Source organism: Panulirus ornatus, chromosome 17, assembly GCF_036320965.1.
Source record: "Panulirus ornatus isolate Po-2019 chromosome 17, ASM3632096v1, whole genome shotgun sequence".
Lineage (NCBI taxonomy): Eukaryota > Metazoa > Arthropoda > Malacostraca > Decapoda > Palinuridae > Panulirus > Panulirus ornatus.
Genome location: NC_092240.1, coordinates 55,116,610 through 55,138,268, shown reverse-complemented (window position 1 = coordinate 55,138,268; position 21,659 = coordinate 55,116,610). Strand labels below are relative to the sequence as shown.

Sequence of the window (21,659 nt, the reverse complement as noted above, 5' to 3'; positions counted from 1 at the left end):
CACTTGGCATAGAGGTTTGTGAGCTATTACAAACACCTGGTATCCATCATCCATTATCTGTCCATTGTCGTTGTCCATGCATTAGCTTTTCACATTTCAGTCTTTACTCATGAAACTACTGAACTAATTTGAACCAAGCTTAATAGGGATTGCTGTTCCCATTTCAAAAGTGTGTCCAGTGACCCTATCCCCATCCAAGATAACTAGTGCTAATGAAATAAGTCGTCATCCATTTGTTAGTTTTTCATGTTTCAATCTTCTGTGAAAGTACTTGGCCAGTTAAAACTAAACTTAGCAAGGCCATTTCTCGGATAATTCCATTTGAAAATTTTATCAGACGTACCACCTTCCAAGATCGACCTTTTTGCCTGAATGTTTGTTGTTCAACCTTTAACTGTTTTCATTTTCATTTCCTCTGATACATTTATACCAGTTTGAATCAGATTAGGTAGGAATGATCATTGAGTGGTCGCTTCTCAAATTGTGTCCAGTGACTGTGCTGCTGCCTTTAAAAAGAGTCTTTTTATGTCCATTAACTCTTCACATTTCAATTCTCTCCTTTGACAGAGCTGATTTTGTCTTGGTGGGGATGAGTCCATGGGTGGTCCTGTTTCAGAGTTGTGTCCAGTGACCCCAACCAACTTCCAAGGTGGCTGCAATTACTAAAACAGTCATCATCCCTTCATTAATCTTCACTTTTCAGAGTACCGCTGATGAGATTATGTCAGGATGGAAGGACTAGCACAGAGCGTTCACCACACAATTTGTTTGCTGGGTGTTGTTCCCTTCTTCCACAATCCCTCCACTTTACATAGATCTTGCTATATATATATATTCCTGGGGCTAGGGGAGAAAGAATACTGCCCACTTATTCCCTGCATGTTGTAGAATGCTACTAAAAGAGGTGGGAGCGGGAGCTGAAAATTCTTGTCTCAAGTTTTACTTTTCCAAAAGAAGGAACAGAGAAGTGGGCCGAGTGAGGATTTTTCCCCTCAAAGGCTGTCATATGTTCCTTATGTTACCTCACAAAAGCAGGAACTTGCGAATACATACGAAAAAATAAAAAGAATATATGTATTGGGGATAGGGGAGAAAGAATACTTCCCACTTATTCCCTGCTTGTCATAGAATAGATTGAAAGGATGATAATTTAACTCTGTCATCATCCTTTCAATCTATGTTCCTTAGGGCATTACGTATTTGCCGTCCAGAGTTTATTGATGACAAGTTTGAGAAGACATATTCTATTGGATCTACGTTAAAGTACCCTAAATCTTTCATTGATAAATCAAGTTTTCCAAAGAAATCATTTTATAGAGTTGAACCCAAACCTCCCATTGATGCCAAGAATCTTTTAGTTCTCCCTTTTAGTAATTTTACTTCACATGTTGCTTAAATCCTTTAATGTAAATGTTGCCTTCAGCAACAATAATACTATAAGGAATATCTTAATCAGGAACTCACCAGAAAATTCTCCTGGATGCATCTGTAATGTGTGTCATGTAGAAATTGAGATAAGTTTTATGTTGGGCAGACTGGTAAGGATCTTTCTGTTAGACTTAAGCAGCATAGATGTAATATAAGAACAGGACAAGAATCAATGCCTTGTTTAATCACATTAAAAACTATGATCAATGTATTGACTAGAGTAATGCCATCTCAGTTATTAACTCTAACTCCAGTACCACGAGAAATATCATTGAATCTTCTAGTATTAAATACACAAAGAATTATAACCTTAATATTAGTGAAAGTCTATACAAATTGGATAACTTTATTGTTGATAAAATTTGTAAACAATTCACCTTCTTGTCCACATAATAAGTTTATGATACACTCATTGTCTGTCTTGGACAATCACTTGTTTCCCAAATGGCTTCCTAGCTATGTATCTTTGTTGTATTTCAACTGACTGTTATATTTCTTTCTTGTATCTCCCCTGATGATGTGATTATTATATGAAAGTGCATTTGGGAACTTATCATGCTTCATTTTCCCCTTAGACTCATAGGAATATATACACATGTACATATTCACACTTGCTGCCTTAATCTATTCCCGTCGCCACTCCACAACACATGAAATGGCACCCTTTTCCCCCTGCGTGCGTGCAAGGTATCGCTAGGAAAAGACAACAAAGGCCACATTTGTTCACGCTAAGTCTCTAGCTGTCATGTCTAATGCACTGAAACCACAGCTCCCTTTTCACATCCAGGCCCCACAAAACTTTCCATGGTTTACCCCAGATGCTTCACATGCCCTGGTTCAATCCATTGACAGCATGTCCACCCCAGTATACCACATCGTTCCAATTCACTCTATTCCTTGTGCGCCTTTCACTTTCATGTATGTTCAGGCCCCAGTCACTCAAAATCTTCACTCCATCCTTCCACCTCCATTTTGGTCTCCCACTTCTCCTCGTTCCCTCCACCTCTGATACATATATCCTCTTTGTCAATCTTTCCTTACTCCATTCTCTCCATTTGACCAAACCATTTCAGTACACCCTCTTCTGCTCTCTCAACCACATTCTTTTTATTACCACACATCTCTCTTACCCTTTCATTACTTACCTGACCAAACCACCTCACACCACATATTGTCTTCAAACATCTCATTTCCAACACATCCACCCTTTACTGCACAACCCTATCTATCGCCCATGCCTCCCAACCATATAACATTGTTGGAACCACAATTCCTTCAAACATACCCATTTTTGCTCTCCAAGATAATGTTCTGGCCTTCCACACATTCTTCAACACTCCCAGAACCTTCACCCCCTCCCCAACCCTGTGACTCGCTTCCACTTCCATGGTTCCATCCACTGCCAAATCCACTCCGAGATATCTAAAACACTTCACTTCCTCCAGTTTTTCTCCATTCAAACTTGCATCCCTATTAACTTGTCCCTCAACCCTATTGAACCTAATAACCTTGCTCTTATTCACATTTACTCTCAGCTTTCTTCTTTCACACACTTTACCAAACTCAGTCACCAGCTTCTGCCGTTTCTCACCCGAATCAGCCACCAGCGCTGTATCATCAGCGAACAACAACTGACTCACTTCCCAAGCCCTCTCATCCACAACAGACCGCATACTTGCCCCTCTCTCCAAAACTCTTGCATTCACCTCCCTAACAACCCCATCCATAAACAAATTAAACAACCATGGAGACATCAAGCACCCCTGCCGCAAACCAACATTCACTGGGAACCAGTCAGTTTTTCAGCCCCCTGCTCCCTCCCCTTTCGGTCACCTTTTACAACATGCAGGGAATACGTGGGAAGTGTTGTCTATATAACTTCCTACTTGTGCTGTATAGGGAGAAAGCTTAATGCTCATGAGGTCCCTTCTCTTGAACATTTTCTACAGTCACACATCTTGAATTTATGTCTGCATTCTGCATTAGCCATGTTCTCAGTCATTCTGTTCCATTCATCCACCACAATTATTCTGTAGAAGTATTTCTTTACATCTGTTTTAAGAAGTTTTTTACTAGATTTTATAATATGTCCTCTAGTTTCTCTATCCCTACATCTCATGAAGAACTCTATACTGTTCATATTGTCAATCTTTTCCTTTGATGCTGAAAGGCCAGTCTGAACTATTCTGTAAGGATGGTTCATTTGTTGTATCTCTTGAAAATTGTACCTAATGATCCCATCTTCCAGAATGGCTGCTCTTGCTAAAACTTAAAACTAGGTAAGTGATATAGGTTCATGTTACCCCATAGGTAGCTAACTTAGCCAAAGGCCTTATTAATTTTTGCCATCATTTAGAAGTTGTCATCTGTCATCCAGCGTCTTCATCCATCTTTTCACTTCTCACATCTTAAACTTCTCCTTTTAATCTGCTGGGCCAGTTTGGGCCAACTTTGCAGAGTTGGTTCTTGGGTGTTCTCTTTTCAAAATTTTTGTCCAATGAATTCAACCACTGTCAAAGATGATTGCTGTTAGTAGAAATTCAAATCCAGGTGAGTAATAAAGGCTCATATTAGCTCCTAGTATTTAGCTCAGTAACCCAAAGGCTGTTTGAGCTTTTGTCATCATTTGGCATCCATCATCTGAAAGTCCTGCCTTGCAGGTCTGCCCATCCATTAACCAAACAGATTTCAGTCTTCTCTGAAATTACCAAATCATCTTGAACCAGATATTGCAGGGCTGGTCCTCGGATGATCCTTTTTCCAAACTGAGCCCTGTAACCTCTACTAGGGCAAGATGGCTGTTATTACTGAGAATTGACATAGCCACTCCATTAACATGTCAGATTTCAATCTTCTCTTCTAAAACTACTGTGCCTAATTTGAACCAAACCTAGCAAAGATGGTCCTTAGGTGGTCCCTTCTCAAAAATGTGTTTGGTGTTACTAACCACCATTCAAGGTAGCCACTGCTTGTAATGATTTAAAGCCAGGTTAGCAATGCAGGCATATATGTGCCTCATTTGTTACCTCAAGTTACCAAAGGTGGTGTAAGCTGATACCATCACTTGGCATCTGTTGTCTGTCACCTGTCATCTGTCTGTGACTTTTCGCCTTTCAGTCTTTTCCAAATTTCTCGGCTAAATTGAACCATACTTGGTATGGATAGTCTTTAGGGGTCTCATTTTAAAATCATGTCTGGTGGCCCCAACCACTTTGTAAGGTGGACATGGTTACTGGAGTTACTAGTTTAACGTCCATTAGATTTTGACATTTCACATGGCAACGATGGTTCTTAGGTGGTCCCTTTTCAGTTTGTGTCATGTGACCCCGACAACCTTCCTAGATGGCTGCTTTTCCCAAGCATATGTTCTGTCCATTGACTTTTTACATTACAATCATCTGCCCTGAAACTACAGAGCCAATTTTAACCAGACTTGGTAGGAAAGATTAATGGGTGGTTTCTTTTGCAAATTGTCTGGTGACCCCAATCACTGTCCATTATCACTACTGTTGCTATAGTTGGGTAAGATGATTATTTGTATGTCAGATTGAAATACTTTTTGTTTGAGGTACTAATTTTGTTTACAAATCAACCATGTAAATTTGCCAAAAATACACACGAATTGTGGTATACAACTCTATCTCCCAAATCTGGAATTAATCCCAAGCCTGACATCATTGTACACCAGTTAGTCCAGGTTTGAGAGATGTCACTGTATACATTCCTATCCCAACATTCTCTTTACTTTCCCATTTCTACGGTTGATTTACTAATTGTAAGAGATCAATGAAGCAAATAGTCTCTTGTCTGTGACCTAGTTCTGTTGTTCCTTTTTTTCAGTTATTTTTGATTTAGCACTTTTCTATGTGTCATGGTGAAGTCTTATCATAAATGCTAATGAGATATTAAGATTTCATGTTAGTCTTGGGATAATAATGTTTTTATGTTAGTCTTGGGATAATAGTTGTACAGACAAAGACATTTAATGAAATGTAGGTGCTGTAATATGCAAGAGATGTTTTACAGAAAGTGAAGTCTGACAAAGCAAGAGGACTGGATGAAATGCCAGGAGAGATGCTAGAGGAGGAGGAGGAGGAGGGTGAAACGGTAAGTGCTTTCATGCGATATGTGTGGAAGCATGAGAGAGATGCAGGGATAGGAAGGATAGTGTCCTGTAAACATGATTAAGGAAGGCCGTGCTTTTATCATAAGTGCAAATGTATACTTGTGTGATGAATAAGTTTTTGAGACTTTTTTCTCTCTACTGACCTGGAGTGGATCAAGTGAATACAGCCTCCTTGTTTTAATATAGGAGTTTTTTTTGAAAGATGAGGATATATACATTAGGTTATAGGTGTGAGAATAATTGTTAAACAGATGATGGAGAGATTCTTATGCTATTTTTTTATTCATATACAGCATAATCATTGTATAACAGTTTAGTAAATCAGACATGTATGCTGATCAAGATGTGATAGATATACTTTTATGTTTTAGCATTTGTTGATAACTGCTCTCTCAGTTACTAGGTACGATTTTGCCTTTTTGTATGTGAGTGCTTGAAATTTGTAATGAAATATCACATATATGTAAGAATTAATTGAAAGTTAAGGAAAGCCATATCCATCCCAATACTTTCTGAAAGTAGGAACAGAAGAAATAGCCAAGTGAGGATTTTTTCTTGAGCTCAGTTGTCTGTCTGATGCTACCTCAAAAAATAGAAAAGGAAAAAGTCAGGAGTAAAGAAATTTTCATTTATTTTTTCATTATATCTGGATATGACTTTATTTATAATGCACTTGCAAGTTTACCATTAACCTCATTCCCTTGTGCCAGTAACATCAGATCATTTAGAAAAGTATGAGAACATCGAATGGAATATTCACTATCAGCATATTTTTAGTTTATGTTAATATTATTATTACCATCCATATTAGTTTTGTCCTCAGTAAGCACATGATATTGTGCAAAACAGTACATCTATTCCTGTGTTTAAGAAGAATTGTCTCAAAAAAGCTTTCCTTAACCTTAAATTACACTGGTTCACTTTAGATTTTTTGTTTCTTTATAAATGAAAGAGATTCTTATGAAAGTAAATAATATATACAAACAAATGAGCTAGCATAAGTTAAAAGGCCTTGGTTTACCTCTAAAGTTAATTCACAGACTGCCCTTTCAAGGTGGCAAAGTATAATGGAGGAAGGTGGTGTGTTGTAGAGGATTAGCGTAAGGGTGAAATCTGTTCGCAAATTTATTAATTACACTTGTCAGTATTCATGAAAGAAATACAGATCAATATAAAAGATATGTACAAACAAATAAGGCAGCATAAATTTGCTTGATTGTGGTTTAGCCCTAAAGTTAATCTATAGATGGCAGTGTTAAGGGTTGATAAGGTAGAGATGGGAGGTATTGAAATAGGTACTATGGGGGTGAGCCATGTGATATAGATTCATTAGATGTGACATATCAGTGTATATGATTACTGTATGCACGTTTATATATATATATGTATATATATATATTATGTCCACACATCTCTCTTACCCTTACATTACTTACTCGATCAAACCACCTCACACCACACATTGTCCTCAAACATCTCATTTCCAGCACATCCACCCTCCTGCGCACAACTCTATCCATAGCCCACGCCTCGCAACCATACAACATTGTTGGAACCACTATTCCTTCAAACATACCCATTTTAGCTTTCTGAGATAATGTTCTTGACTTCCACACATTCTTCAAGGCTCCCAGGATTTTCGCCCCCTCCCCCACCCTATGATTCACTTCCGCTTCCATGGTTCCATCCGCTGCCAGATCCACTCCCAGATATCTAAAACGCTTTACTTCCTCCAGTTTTTCTCCATTCAAACTTACCTCCCAATTGACTTGACCCTCAACCCTACTGTACCTAATAACCTTGCTCTTATTCACATTTACTCTTAACTTTCTTCTTCCACGCACTTTACCAAACTCAGTCACCAGCTTCTGCAGTTTCTCACATGAATCAGCCACCAGCGCTGTATCATCAGCGGACAACAACTGACTCACTTCCCAAGCTCTCTCATCCACAACAGACTTCATACTTGCCCCTCTTTCCAAAACTCTTGCATTTACCTCCCTAACAACCCCATCCATAAACAAATTAAACAACCATGGAGACATCACACACCCCTGCCGCAAACCTATATTCACTGAGAACCAATTACTTTCCTCTCTTCCTACACGTACAAATGCCTTACATCCTCGATAAAAACTTTTCACTGCTTCTAACAACTTGCCTCCCACACCATATATTCTTAACACCTTCCACAGAGCATCTCTATCAACTCTATCATATGCCTTCTCCAGATCCATAAATGCTACATACAAATCCATTTGCTTTTCTAAGTATTTCTCACATACATTCTTCAAAGCAAACACCTGATCCACACATCCTCTACCACTTCTGAAACCACACTGCTCTTCCCTAATCTGATCATATATTTTTTTTTTTTTTTTTTTTTTTTTTTTTATACTTTGTCGCTGTCTCCCGCGTTTGCGAGGTAGCGCAAGGAAACAGACGAAAGAAATGGCCCAACCCCCCCCCCCATACACATGTACATACACACGTCCACACACGCAAATATATATATAAAATATATTATATATATATATATATATATATATATATTATATATATATTGATTGTAAATTTGCAAATGAGTAGAGGTAAATGTAAATATGTGTAAATAGTAACTATGAATATTGGGATGTTATTTAGTGTATGTAGGTCACAAGGCTTCTCCTAACACCACCTGTGCCTGGGAAATTATGCATTTTCTTTAGGGCTATCTTGCATGCATATACAGGAAGTTAATGCTTTGATTTTTTTTTTTTTTTTTTTTTTTTTTTTTTTTTTTTTTTTTTTTTAAGAATGACTGTTCCCCACTCTTCCTCCACATGTTCCTTGCCTCTTCCACCATCCCTCACTGGTGGCTTTCTATATATTAACTAGCACTATATCATGGTCATGGAGCTTCAAGTAGATCCTTTCTTAATATTAAGAGTGAGTTCTCAAGTGGACCTCATGGGTTTGGAGACTATTTCTCTCTTGCTGATGTTTGTTTCTATGATATTCAGTTGAGAGGTGGTTTGAGTCAGTTCCATGACTTTATTTTGGATGAACTCAAAATTTCTTTTTATTTGATCAGTATCCTTGAGAAGGTGAATCTCTAAGGTTTAGTAATTCTAGTAGCCCAGAAATGGATAAACCAACCTTGGTGTAAGGAGCTGCTGCGCTTGTGCTGGTACCCTTTGTAAGGATTCCTTAAAGTGTCATAGAGTTGTCACCTACAATGGACCCATCATTAAATTTTAGACTTAGGAATCTCTGTTTGGATTAGTTCAAACTGATGTTTAGAAGAAAGAATAGAAAATGTTCAACAGATGGTCGTTTATTTATTTCGGCCTTCGACTCAGAGTGATGCCATGTGGTTTAGTAATCTTTTGGCCTTTTTGAGAACTTAAGAAGAATCTGATGTAACTCGATTGATATGTTTAAAAGTTTTTCTGTTCCTTTTGATGACATGAATGAAACTAGTAACTGTTGCTGAATATAAGAATGCTTTACAGGACCCTCTGGATTGGTAATTAACATTGTTTCTTACCCTGTGAGGAGTAGACTGTTGAGATCTTCTTTCTAAGGAAACTTGTGGCTTGCTCTTTTTTCTCAAAGTGGGAGTTGTTGAATATTGTGGATCTTTTACTATGTTAACTTTATGGATAGTATAGTTCAGAAGTGTCTTCATATGAAAACTGTTCATTATAGACTTGGGAGCAAGGAAGAGTTAGTGATACTCCTACTTTGTTTAGGTTTAAGAATCTACTAAAATGAGAGATTATCTCTTATGAGTAGAGATTACTCCATATCTAAAATTTCATGCTAGATATGAGACTGTTGGATAAAGGAACAGTATAATTTCAGTACATTGCTTGAAATTTTTTCCTTAACCTCATCCTTTTATGTCCATGAAGACTTTTAAGTTTTTTTCTCAGACAGTTACTTAAAATTTCTCTCACTTTAAACATTTGCCAGCAAGAGGAACATCCAATTGGTCATGAAGTTGGTACTTTTTTTTTTCACAGCTAGAGCAGTCTCATTGAGATCCTATGGTGTAAAGAGAGTGGCTTCTACATTGAATAACTGAAGGGTCCTCTCACTAGATAAGATTAGCAAAAGAAGTCTTTGGGATATAACAGATACTTTTGTTTGATAGTACTTCAGCTTAGGAATAGTTAACCCTCCTTGTGTGGTTTTGAGGATGGTGCCATCAGCAACATCTATAGTTACGAAATGTAGTGCATCACAATAATACTGTACTATATTTTGTCCATGTTAGCTAGGCTTCTGTCTTTTTTTTCCTTCTTTTTAATGTGTAATTTTCCAATGTAATGAATACTAAGAGGCATTATTGGTATAGCAGATTGGGTACTAACAACATAGTGGAAATAGGGGTGTACAAAGTGTTAATGATTAGGGGTTTGTTTTTGAAACACAGTTCAGCAAATGATTGATAACACATCAGACTGCTTTGAATCATGCAGCACATATGAGTAGAACAGATGTCAAGGAATAAGGATTGGGATATCTAATGGGAAAATGAAAAAGAAGGAAGCCATGAGAGAGGTGCATAGAGTATTGGGGAAAATTCTAGTGCAGATTAAGAAATATTTGGTGTGTTGGTACCTTAGACAGACAGAATTGTGGGATAATAGGAAAGCAAGTGTTTGACTTACTCTTCTCAGAATAAAGTTACTGGGTTCATGTAACAGTAATGCATGGGTAAAAGTGAGCTGGAAAAGATATGGTTGATAGAGAACAGGAAAGTTGATGTGATGTGAAACTAATTGCTTGTAAATCATGATTACAGAAAGTGTGCAGAGATATCAGCTAAAGCTTAGATAGAATGACAAGTTGCAAAATCAAAATGTGTGCTTTTGTAATTGAGGGTGTTTATAGAGAATGATGAGTTGGCCAATGCAGTAAGAGGTAAAGGTATTTTTAACCCTTTGGATGTATACTTTGTTTACAGGGCCAGTTCCCTAAAGATGTCATTTTGCATTGAAAATTGAAGTTATTCATATGAAATTTTCATTACTTTTTCTATGTAAAAAATACCAAGGTTTCCATATCAGGCATTAATTTGGTTGAATCCAACATTTTTCTGTAAAAAATGTGGTTCTTATCAAAATGTCATTGAAATTTTGCATGAATACATTTTGAAAAGAAATATGTATATAACTGACCCATTTGATTCCAATAGGACCCTAAGATATTCAAAAGCATAATTCATGCCTTTTTAGTTTCAAAAGTCCTCACAGTACTCCCATATATTTGCACATATACTTTTTCACCACATGGAAAAAAATGACAAAGATGTGACAAAGATGTTGGTGTTATTCAGTTTGATGTCATGTTAGCCAACATGCAAAGTACAGTAATGCAATTTTATTTCAATAAACATGAAAATATAATCTGTTCAAAATATTTTGTCATCAGTGTTCCATTCCACAGAGGAACTTTCCTTAACGGGGTGGCCACAACAGTCTCAGTCCATTAGTATTTTACTGTCCTGTGTAAGAAAAAGTACATGAAAATAGATTATATGACTTGAAAATTTTCATAAAAACAAACAAAAAGTAATCTCTAGGCATGTCAGTATGGCAACATAAGTGGTTTGGGTGTCTAGCAGCACTCTTCAGCTCCCTTTAGTACACATAAATAGCATTACATTCATTATGGTGTTCATTTCAAACTCATGAGGTGTCATCAAACACCTCGGTAATGGAAATTTTTTTGCTGCTGTGGAGAATAGTCAAACAACGTATTCAACATTGTGCATCCAGAGAGTTAACCAACTATTTCTAAAGCAGTTGATATTGAAATGTTGGAGAAAGACTTAGAAAATATATGATCTTTGAGTGTGAATGGGAGAGTTGTTTACTTAGTTTGTGAAACTGTAAGATTTGTGCTGTCAGCATTTAGTGCTCTCTACATTGCGTCATAGTTTATAAAATCAAGAAATGGTTTATTGTTTATGGAAGTTTAGTTTTAATTTACAGATTTTAAAATTTATGAATTATATTCAACTGATAAATTTTCCATCTATTTTTGTTCAGCAATATACATACTTATCCAGTGTGACAATATTTGATAATTAGACACTTGCAGTGAGAACTAACTTCAATCTGTTTATGTAGATTAGATTACTAGCAGGTGCTTCCTGTGCTTAAGGTATGATATGATTGGCTTAAGGAATAAGGGAAGTTATGAATAAAATGAAGACTAAGCATGTTGTGATATTGCCAATGTTTTGGTTTGTATTATATGAGTTACAACTAACCTATTAAGAATAAAATATGAAGTAATTAATATGTGCATAAATTTTACCATTTAGCTACTTTCATGTGTTGCCTACGTACTGCAATCTGTGCTTCTTTTTTTTTTTCCATCCACTTCCACTACACTCATCCATAAGTTTATTTCTTCAACAAGGGACAGAACCCTATGAGCATCTGAAAGAGCACTTGCTCAGTGGGGGCTGGTAACAGTTGTTTTTAGCTCTAGAATGTTGTATGTCCAAGAGGATATTCCCCATCTGTTTCACCCTTGTAGGACTTATGGTCATTCTCTGCTAGTTCTTTGTGCTGAAGTATCATGGCCAAACTTTAGAAGCAATTTCCTTTGTTGGCTTACTGTGTGATGTGACCAACTTGCTGAATGTTTCTGTACACACATACTTAAATTTTGTTCAGATATTTGCCAGCATATAACCTTGTCTTCTTAATTATTCATATTATGCAAGACTCATTCACACTGTCCCATCCTCATCTCTTTTCATCTTTGGTGAAAGGGTAAACCACCCCCACGGAGCAAGTACTTTCTCAGATGCTCATAGAGCTTTGCCACTGGTATTTTCTTCCTTCAAAACCAACATTTTCTCATATGTATATAACCATGTAACACATAAACTTGAAGGTATATATAAAATCATTTGAGTCTGAATATATTTTTGTTTATAGAATTCAGATGCATTCTTTAAATGAGAAAGAAATATTCAAAATGTGTGGTAGAATTGTGATACAAATATTCAAAAAGTGTTGGAGAATTATGATTTAGGTATTCATTTTTTATCTTAAATTATGCTAATTATATTCATATTGTAAAACATGTGATTTCATGCAGGTCTCATAAGTATCTTATATATGCCAAAAGTTATGTTTGCTTTAACTGTAGCAGAATTTATAAATACAGCAATATCTCAGTATTTTGCATGATAGTCTTCTAAAAACTCATCTTTACTCACTCCTTATAAGGTATATATATTGGGAAAATACGACTTGAGAATTGTTAAATCTTCAACAAATTTTTACTGATAATGGTAGGGTATTTATGAAAGTTGAAGTGAAGAGTAACATGACAGACTGTATTCCTAGGAGAAAGATCTAGAAAAAAGGAGTCTAAGCAGCAGTTAATTAGGGGACTTTGGGTGAAGTTATAAAGTTAGATGATATCATTATCACAGTTATTCATAAGAGCATTGCTGAATGCTTAAACTTAAGTAAAGTTCCTAACCCTGTATATTTGACTCAGCGTGTTTAGAATTTGCACACCCTTTCTTTAAGTTAGGTGCAATATAGTGAGGGTCCATTGTAGTAATCGTTGAAAATTATGTTACACAGGCTTCTGTTAAGTGTTTCAAGAGCATGCAGGTTAGATTGATGGTCTGGAAATGTTTATACACTATACTGTCCTTTATAAAGAATTTTATCCTTATGATTGTACAGAACCCAATAATCCATAAAACCAAAGCTGCACAAAACCTATAGATTACACAAATTCTTCTAAACTTTAGTGTTCTAATGATAATTAATTTTGCTGAGGTTTAGAATTTCTTGCTTTCTTGCAGCTGACTGACATTTTAAGTCATAGTGCAGTGTAACCCTTGTTTAGTTATCAGACTGGTCCAGCGAACTGCGTCTTAATCTTCCAATCACACTTTTCTCTTTTCCAGTCAGCAGAAGAGGTACCTCCATTACTGCATGTTGTACCTTACTCCCGCAACCAGCTAACTCATAGAGAGAATAAAGCCAGAATTTTTAATTGGACCACTTATGAAATCATGACTGATTCAGTAGTTTGAATCTACATGTTATCATTTGTGGAAGTTAATTATTTTGTGAAGTACCTCTGATAAACAATGAGATGCAAATTAAGAAACTACTTGCACTTCATTTGTCATTTTGTTTCATTAAAGTCATTCACGTATAGAAATATTTGAATAGGTTTTTCTTTCAAACATGAGTTGGCTATTGAGCATGGGAAGGGAGAGATAGCCCTACTATCTTTGGAAGTGATGTCAGATGCCAGTGATAACTAGTGAGTAGTTACATCATAAATCCTGAAGGACAGAATCACCTCATGTGAGCGATAGCTTGCGTTTAAAGGAGTGAAATTTATGAAGTGATCTCTAATCAGGATTTAGTGTAGTGAACACAGTCAAACCATCGGTTACTTGCTCAATGCTCACCTCAGCAACAGCCTCTAGTTTCTTTATTCAGTTCACATCCATTTTTCCTCCATCTACAATTTTATTGCACCTTCTGTTCAACAAACTAAATGTCATTTTGTCTGTGCTTTCTTTTCATTCTCCCCTCCATAGCAAATGCAGGTGTTTAGTGCTTTCCATTGTCATTGTCCATCCATCTATTGTCTGTCCATCATCAACCTTCGTTCATCTATCCATCGTTAGGAATAACACATTAACCTTTAACATAACCCCAGTCACAGATTGGAGGCTCTAATTTGGATATTCATTAACTTTACACGGGTGTTTCCCAGAATTTATATTTGATAATGTAAAATCCGTGACTAGTCTAGATTTTGTAAGTTATGACACTCAAAAGTTTAACCTGCAATGTTCACCACTTCTACAGTAACTTTGACAGTTCCTTATATCTCATAACCACAGACTGACTCCTGTCAGGAAGAAAATGAATTCTGAACTCATGAAAAACTTCTTTCTGTGGAGTTCAGTGAACAAGCCACTTTTTTCCCCTTTTTCCATCTATATTCTCTGTAGTTTAGTTGGGGCTTTGTAGAAATAAGTGGTTTGACTATGTTTGCTTAATTCAGATATAGTTTGTGACATGAGCTACTTCTTTAAGAGATAGTGGTGATAAGTGGTTCTTGTAAGATGGTCTGTCCTATGGTCAGATGGTGGAATTACCCCTAAGTTATCATTAGGATGTGGCCTATTGTTTCCAGAATGGGAGCTTGCTCCTCATTTATATTGCTCATTGGTCTACTCTGTAGGAAGAATTTGCCATTAACAAGTCCAGAACACATTTATTTTTCGTGCTATTATAATGTTTGTTGTAAGAGGTGTCAAATTGATTATCTGAAGTGGTACATCAAACCTTACCAGTTTTCATTGAGTGAAACTTTGTGTTGCCTGTGTATTTAAAAAAAAGTTGAATAAACTTGTCTTAATATATGTAAATGTGAGTGTATTTATATATGTATACTGTGTGTGGATGTTTGCATGTGTGTGTGTGTGTGTGTGTGTATGTATGTGTGTGTGTGTGTGTGTGCATGTGTGTGTATGATTACATATTTGTCTGTATGGGGAGGGAGTTTTACACTCACAGGACCTCATCTCTAGAACATTCTCTACAGTCATACAACATGAACATTTGTGTGTGTGTGATTAATCATGTATTGGTAATTACCTTTTTGTACTGTATTGAGACAGAATTTTACACTCATATGTGTGTCTGTGTCTGCTTGTGTGATTATATGTTTGTACACTCCTGAAACCACTTCTCTTGAAATTTCTTCCTGTCTTACAAATTGCTTAATACTTGTTTATTTTCTGCATTTATGGTTAATTAACAGTAATTTGGAAGTACAGTACTTCTCTACATCTTTTATCACATTTTACTAATGTGTGTGTGTGTGTGTGTGTGTGTATGCTTTTTTATGGTTTTGCATTGCTTTTTATCTTTTTGAATGTGTGTGTTTTCCCCCTCATTCTCTCTCTCTAAAAGGTAAGGGTGTATGATAAGAGAAGGCCTATATAATGTTTCCCAATGAAATCTGTCTTAATTCTTTTCCTGTTGTGTTTCTCTCCCCCAGCATTGCAGCATTGCTGAATTTAGCATGGATTCTTGGGTCTTTTGAGCTTATTTTTGATATATTGTTGGTTAGAATAACTATATATTTAAAGAATGTACAGATATTTTATGATATATTTTTGCTTTAATTCTTTTCCTCTGTATTCGGAGTTATAGTTTCATTTGATAAGATTCTAAAGCTAAGGTCTGATGATTTTTGCAGTAGGATTATAAAGAAATATTCAGAAATGGCATGTTGCAACATTTTATGCTGAGAGTAAGGGCTTATAATGTATTGAAAGCATGAAATGGTCCCCAGTGTGCACCAGCTTTGCATAGCATCAGTGTTCTTTGCACCATTAGTCTTTAGGGAGGACTAGACTGAACTTTAAGGGTGATAGAAATGAACATTCTCTATTTTTAAGCCTAAGGTGCAGTTAGCTGGAAATTCGTAACATCTCTGTAACTGGTAGTACAGTAATTGCCAAGATTAAAACAGTAATAGTATGGACTTTAATCATAGAAATCTATCTGTTAGCTTTATATCAGCATTTTGTACTGAAAGGCTTTTCTTAAAAGCAGTGTTTGCAAAAGTAGTATTAATTGTTGAACATATGTCCATCAAGCAAGATCATCATTCTTAGCTAATGTTTATATTTGCTGTTAACTTATTCTGAGGCATGCTTTACAACTTACTAACAGTTAGGCACTCTTAATGAACTTCATTGCACATCCCTAACTGTGATGTAAGGAAAATATTGTTTGTGGACATGTAAGAACTATGTATCTGCATTAATACATATGGAAATCTAACAGGCCATCTCAGATTATGGCAGGGATGCCATATTATAAAGTATTTGCAGTGTGGTTGGAATGCCAGTTTCATTGAAAATTGCTAAATATTGATAATGGTATTACCAGCCAATTGGTGTATTTGCTTGCATATGAAGCCAACATTTCATTGACTATGTCTTTATATTAGGCTACCACTGAATGATTTGCATATTCAGTCTACGAGATAATTGTTTATGAGTATCTCTTAAAAGGATTCATAAGAAAAGTGTAAACAGTATTTCTGCAGAAAAACTTCCACTGAAAGAAAAATTATGGGATGTATAGTTTTAGAATTCACTGTAGTTAAAGAGTGTATGATACTGGTCTGTGAAATTCATGAAACAGTTTTTGAAACAAATGCAATACTAAACGTGAAAATTATGACAGTTAAACTTTAAATTTTCATTTTGATTGTTTTTCCTCAAACTGCTTGATGTAAAACGTACCACATACATGAAATTTTTCATGAATGTATTCTGAATAAAGGTACTGTATAATATGTAGTCTTGATGCTCAATGGAATTCATTAAATCATAAAAATGTTTTGATGAAATGAAATTCAGTGAATAGTCAGTCACTTTGTTTTATTAGTGTACAGAGGGCTTTTTATTTTTAGCACTCTGAAATGTTTACTTGGCAGATCAGTTGTCTAGTACTCTGTTATCCAGACCCATTAAAGTTCTTTCACATGACACTGACATGAACTGGTTGCTTATCTAACTAAATTGTTACTGTGTCCCATTTGTCTGTCTCGTGTATTTTAGTAAACCTGGGACTTCAGAAACCACTTGTAAGATCAGTTTAACATTTGGTGTTATTATAGATGTGTTTATTCTTGATAGCATTTAATTGTAATAATCCTGTTCAGAATTGAAGGTTTTCTCTAATTAGTGCAAGTTTAATCACGTGTAAACATCTAAGCATAGGGCTGCATTGCCTGTTTACATATGTTATTTTCATCCTAAATATTGGAACTCCTAGACAAAAGTATTTTAACTTTCTAAGAGGAAACAGAAGAAGGAGTCACGTGGGGAGTGCTTGTCCTCCTCGAAGGCTCTGATTGGGGTGTCTGAATGTGTGTGGATGTAACCAAGATGAGAAAAAAGGAGAGATAGGTAGTATGTTTGAGGAAAGGAACCTGGATGTTTTGGCTCTGAGTGAAACGAAGCTCAAGGGTAAAGGGGAAGAGTGGTTTGGGAATGTTTTGAGAGTAAAGTCAGGGGTTGGTGAGAGGACAAGAGCAAGGGAAGGAGTAGCACTACTCCTGAAACAGGAGTTGTGAGAGTATGTGATAGAGTGTAAGAAAGTAAACTTAGTTTGATAAAGTGTAGGAAAGTAAACTTAGTTTGATATGGGTAAAACTGAAAGTGGATGGAGAGAGATGGGTGATTACTGGTGCCTATGCACCTGGGCATGAGAAGAAAGATCATGAGAGGCAAGTGTTCTGGGAGCAGCTGAGTGAGTGTGTTAGCAGTTTTGATTCACGAGACCGGGTTATAGTGATGGGTGATTTGAATGCAAAGGTGAGTAATGTGGTAGTTGAGGGAATAATTGGTGTACATGGGGTGTTCAGTGTTGTAAATGGAAATGATGAAGAGCTTGTAGATTTATGTGCTGAAAGAGGAATGGTGATTAGGAATACCTGGTATAAAAAAAGAGATATATATATATTTATATAAGTATACGTATGTAAGTAGGAGAGATGGCCAGAGAGCGTTATTGGATTATGTGTTAATTGATAGGCGCATGAAAGAGAGACTTTTGGATGTTAATGTGCTAAGAGGGGCAACTGGAGGGATGTCTGATCATTATCTTGTGGAGGTGAAGGTGAAGATTTGTAGATGTTTTCAGAAAAGAAGAGAAAATGTTGGGGTGAAAAGAGTGGTGAGAGTAAGTGAGCTTGGGAAGGAGACTTGTGTGAGGAAGTACCAGGAGAGACTGAGTGCAGAATGGAAAAAGGTGAGAACAAAGGACGTAAGGGGAGTGGGGTGTATTTAGGGAAGCAGTGATGGCTTGCGAAAAAGATCCTTGCGGCATGAGAAGCGTGAGAGGTGGGCAGATTAGAAAGGGTAGTGAGTAGTGGGATGAAGAAGTAAGATTATTAGTGAAAGAGAAGAGAGAGGCATTTGGACGATTTTTGCAGGGAAATAGTGCAAATGACTGGGAGATGTATAAAAGAAAGAGGCAGGAGGTCAAGAGAAAGGTGCAAGAGGAGAAAAAGAGGGTGAATGAGAGTTGGGGTGAGAGAGTATCGTTAAATTTTAGGGAGAATAAAAATATGTCTCCATGGTTGTTTAATTTGTTTATGGATGGGGTTGTTAGGGAGGTAAATGCAAGAGTTTTGGAAAGAGGGGCAAGTATGAAGTCTGTTGGGGATGAGAGAGCTTGGGAAGTGAGTCAGTTGTTGTTCGCTGATGATACAGCGATGGTGGCTGATTCATGTGAGAAACTGCAGAAGCTGGTGACTGAGTTTGGTAAAGTGTGTGAAAGAAGAAAGTTAAGATTAAATGTGAATAAGAGCAAGGTTATTAGGTACAGTAGGGTTGAGGGTCAAGTCAGTTGGGAGGTAAGTTTGAATGGAGAAAAACTGGAGGAAGTAAAGTGTTTTAGATATCTGGGAGTGGATCTGGCAGCGGATGGAACCATGGAAGCAGAAGTGGATCATAGGGTGGGGGAGGGGGCGAAAATCCTGGGAGCCTTGAAGAATGTTTGGAAGTTGAGAACATTATCTCGGAAAGCAAAAATGGGTATGTTTGAAGGAATAGTGGTTCCAACAATGTTGTATGGTTGCGAGGCGTGGGCTATGGATAGAGTTGTGCACAGGAGGATGGATGTGCTGGAAATGACATGTTTGAGGACAATGTGTGGTGTGAGGTGGTTTGATCGAGTAAGTAACATAAGGGTAAGAGAGATGTGTGGAAATAAAAAGAGCGCGGTTGAGAGAGCAGAAGAGGGTGTTTTGAAATGGTTTGGGCACATGGAGAGAATGAGTGAGGAAAGATTGACCAAGAGGATATATGTGTCGGAGGTGGAGGGAACGAGGAGAAGTGGGAGACCAAATTGGAGGTGGAAAGATGGAGTGAAAAAGATTTTGTGTGATCGGGGCCTGAACATGCAGGAGGGTGAAAGGAGGGCAAGGAATAGAGTGAATTGGATCGATGTGGTATACCGGGGTTGACGTGCTGTCAGTGGATTGAATCAGGGCATGTGCAGCATCTGGGGTAAACCATGGAAAGATTTGTAGGTATGTATATTTGCGTGTGTGGACGTATGTATATACATGTGTATGGGGGTGGGTTGGGCCATTTCTTTCGTCTGTTTCCTTGCGCTACCTCGCAAACGCGGGAGACAGCGGCAAAAAAAAAAAAAAATGTCTTGAGAGGAGGTAAATAAAGTGCATTAGACAAGAGAACAAATGGGAACATCCATGAAGGGGGCTAATAGGGAGGTAATAACAAGTAGTGGTGATGTAAGGAGATGGAGTGAGTATTTTGAAGGTTTGTTGAATGTGTGGGATGATAGAGTGGCAGATATAGGGTGTTTTGGTCGAGGTGGTGTGCGAAGTGAGAGGGTTAGGGAGAATGATTTGGTAAACAGAGAAGAGGTAGTGAAAGCTTTGCAGAAGATGAAAGCCGGCACGGCGGCGGGTTTGGATGGTATTGCAGTGGAATTTATTAAAAAAGGGGGTGACTGTGTTGTTGACTGGTTGGTAAGGATATTTAATGTATGTATGGCTCATGGTGAAGTGCTTGAGGATTGGCAGAATGCATGCATAGTGCCATTGCACAAAGGGGATCAAGGTGAGTGTTCAAATTACAGAGGTATAAGTTTGTTGAGTATTCCTGGGAAATTGTATGGGAGGGTGAAAGCCTGTACAGAGCATCAGATTGGGGATGAGCAGTGTGGTTTCAGAAGTGGTAGATGATGTGTGGATCGGGTGTTTGCTTTGAAGAATGTATGTGAGAAATACTTAGAAAAGCAAATGGATTTGTAAGTAGCATTTATGGATCTGGAGAAGGCATATGATAGAGTCGATAGAGATGCTTTCTGGAAGGTATTAAGAATATATGGTGTGGGAGGCAAGTTGCTAGAAGCAGTGAAAAGTTTTTATCGAGGATGTAAGGCATTTGTACGAGTAGGAAGAGAGGAAAGTGACTGGTTCTTAGTGAATGTCGGTCTTCGGCAGGGGAACGTGATGTCTCCATGGTTGTTTAATTTGTTTATGGATGAGGTTGTTAGGGAGGTGAATGCAAGAGTTTTGGAGAGAGAGGCAAGTATGCAGTCAGTTGTGGATGAGAGGGCTTGGGAAGTGAGTCAGTTGTTGTTCTCTAATGATACGGCGCTGGTGGCTGATTCATGTGAGAAACTGCAGAAGCTGGTGACTGAGTTTGGTAAAGTGTGTGAAAGAAGAAAGCTGAGAGTAAATGTGAATAAGAGCAAGGTTATAAGGTACAATAGGGTTGAGGGACAAGTCAATTTGGAGGTAAGTTTGAATGGAGAAAAACTGGGGAAAGTGAAGTGTTTTAGATATCTGTGAGTGGATTTAGCAGCAGATGGAACCATGGAAGTGGAAGTGAGTCACAGGGTGGGGTAGGGGGCGAATGTTCTGGGAGCGTTGAAAAATGTGTGGAAGGCGAGAACATTATCTCGTAAAGCAAAAATGAGTATGTTTGAAGAAATAGTGGTTCCAACAATGTTATATAGTTGCAAGGCGTGGGCTATAGATAGAGTTGTGCGGAGGAGGGTGGATGTGTTGGAAATGAGATGTTTGAGGAAAATATGTCGTATAAGGTGGTTTGATCGAGTAAGTAATGAAAGGATAAGAGAGATGTGTGGTAATAAAAAGTGTCGTTGAGAGAGCAGAAGAGGGTGTTTTGAAATGGTTTGGTCACCTGGAGAGAATCAGTGAGGAAAGGTTGACAGAGAGGTTATAAGTGTCAGAGGTGGAGGGAACAAGAAGTGGGAGACCAAATTGGAGGTAGAAAGATGGAGTGAAAAAGATTTTGAGCAATTGGGGCCTAAACATGCAAGAGGATGAAAGGTGTGCAAGGAATAGAGTGAATTGGAATGATGTGGTATATCGGGGTCGACATGCTGTCATTGGATTGAACCAGGGCATGTGAAGTGTCTGGGGTAAACCATTGAAAGTTCTGTGGGGCCTGGATGTGGAAAGGGAGCTGTGGTTTCAGTGCATTATACAGGACAGCTAGAGACTGAGTGTGAACGAATGTGGC

The 21,659-nt window shown here is 37.4% G+C and overlaps 1 protein-coding gene across 4 annotated transcripts in view; it reads left to right on the top strand.

The window, feature by feature from the left end:
- LOC139754798 (calcium uptake protein 1 homolog, mitochondrial-like) overlaps positions 1–21,659 on the top strand; it is an 81,325-nt gene that overhangs the window by 41,071 nt on the left and 18,595 nt on the right. For 2 of the 4 annotated variants that reach the window (XM_071672620.1, XM_071672621.1), the window contains exon 7: positions 5,455–5,535. The exons of the other annotated variants lie outside the window; for them this stretch is intronic. In XM_071672620.1, coding sequence (XP_071528721.1) covers positions 5,455–5,535 — 81 coding nt within the window. The remainder of the gene's footprint in view (positions 1–5,454; positions 5,536–21,659) is intronic. 4 annotated transcript variants of the gene reach the window in all.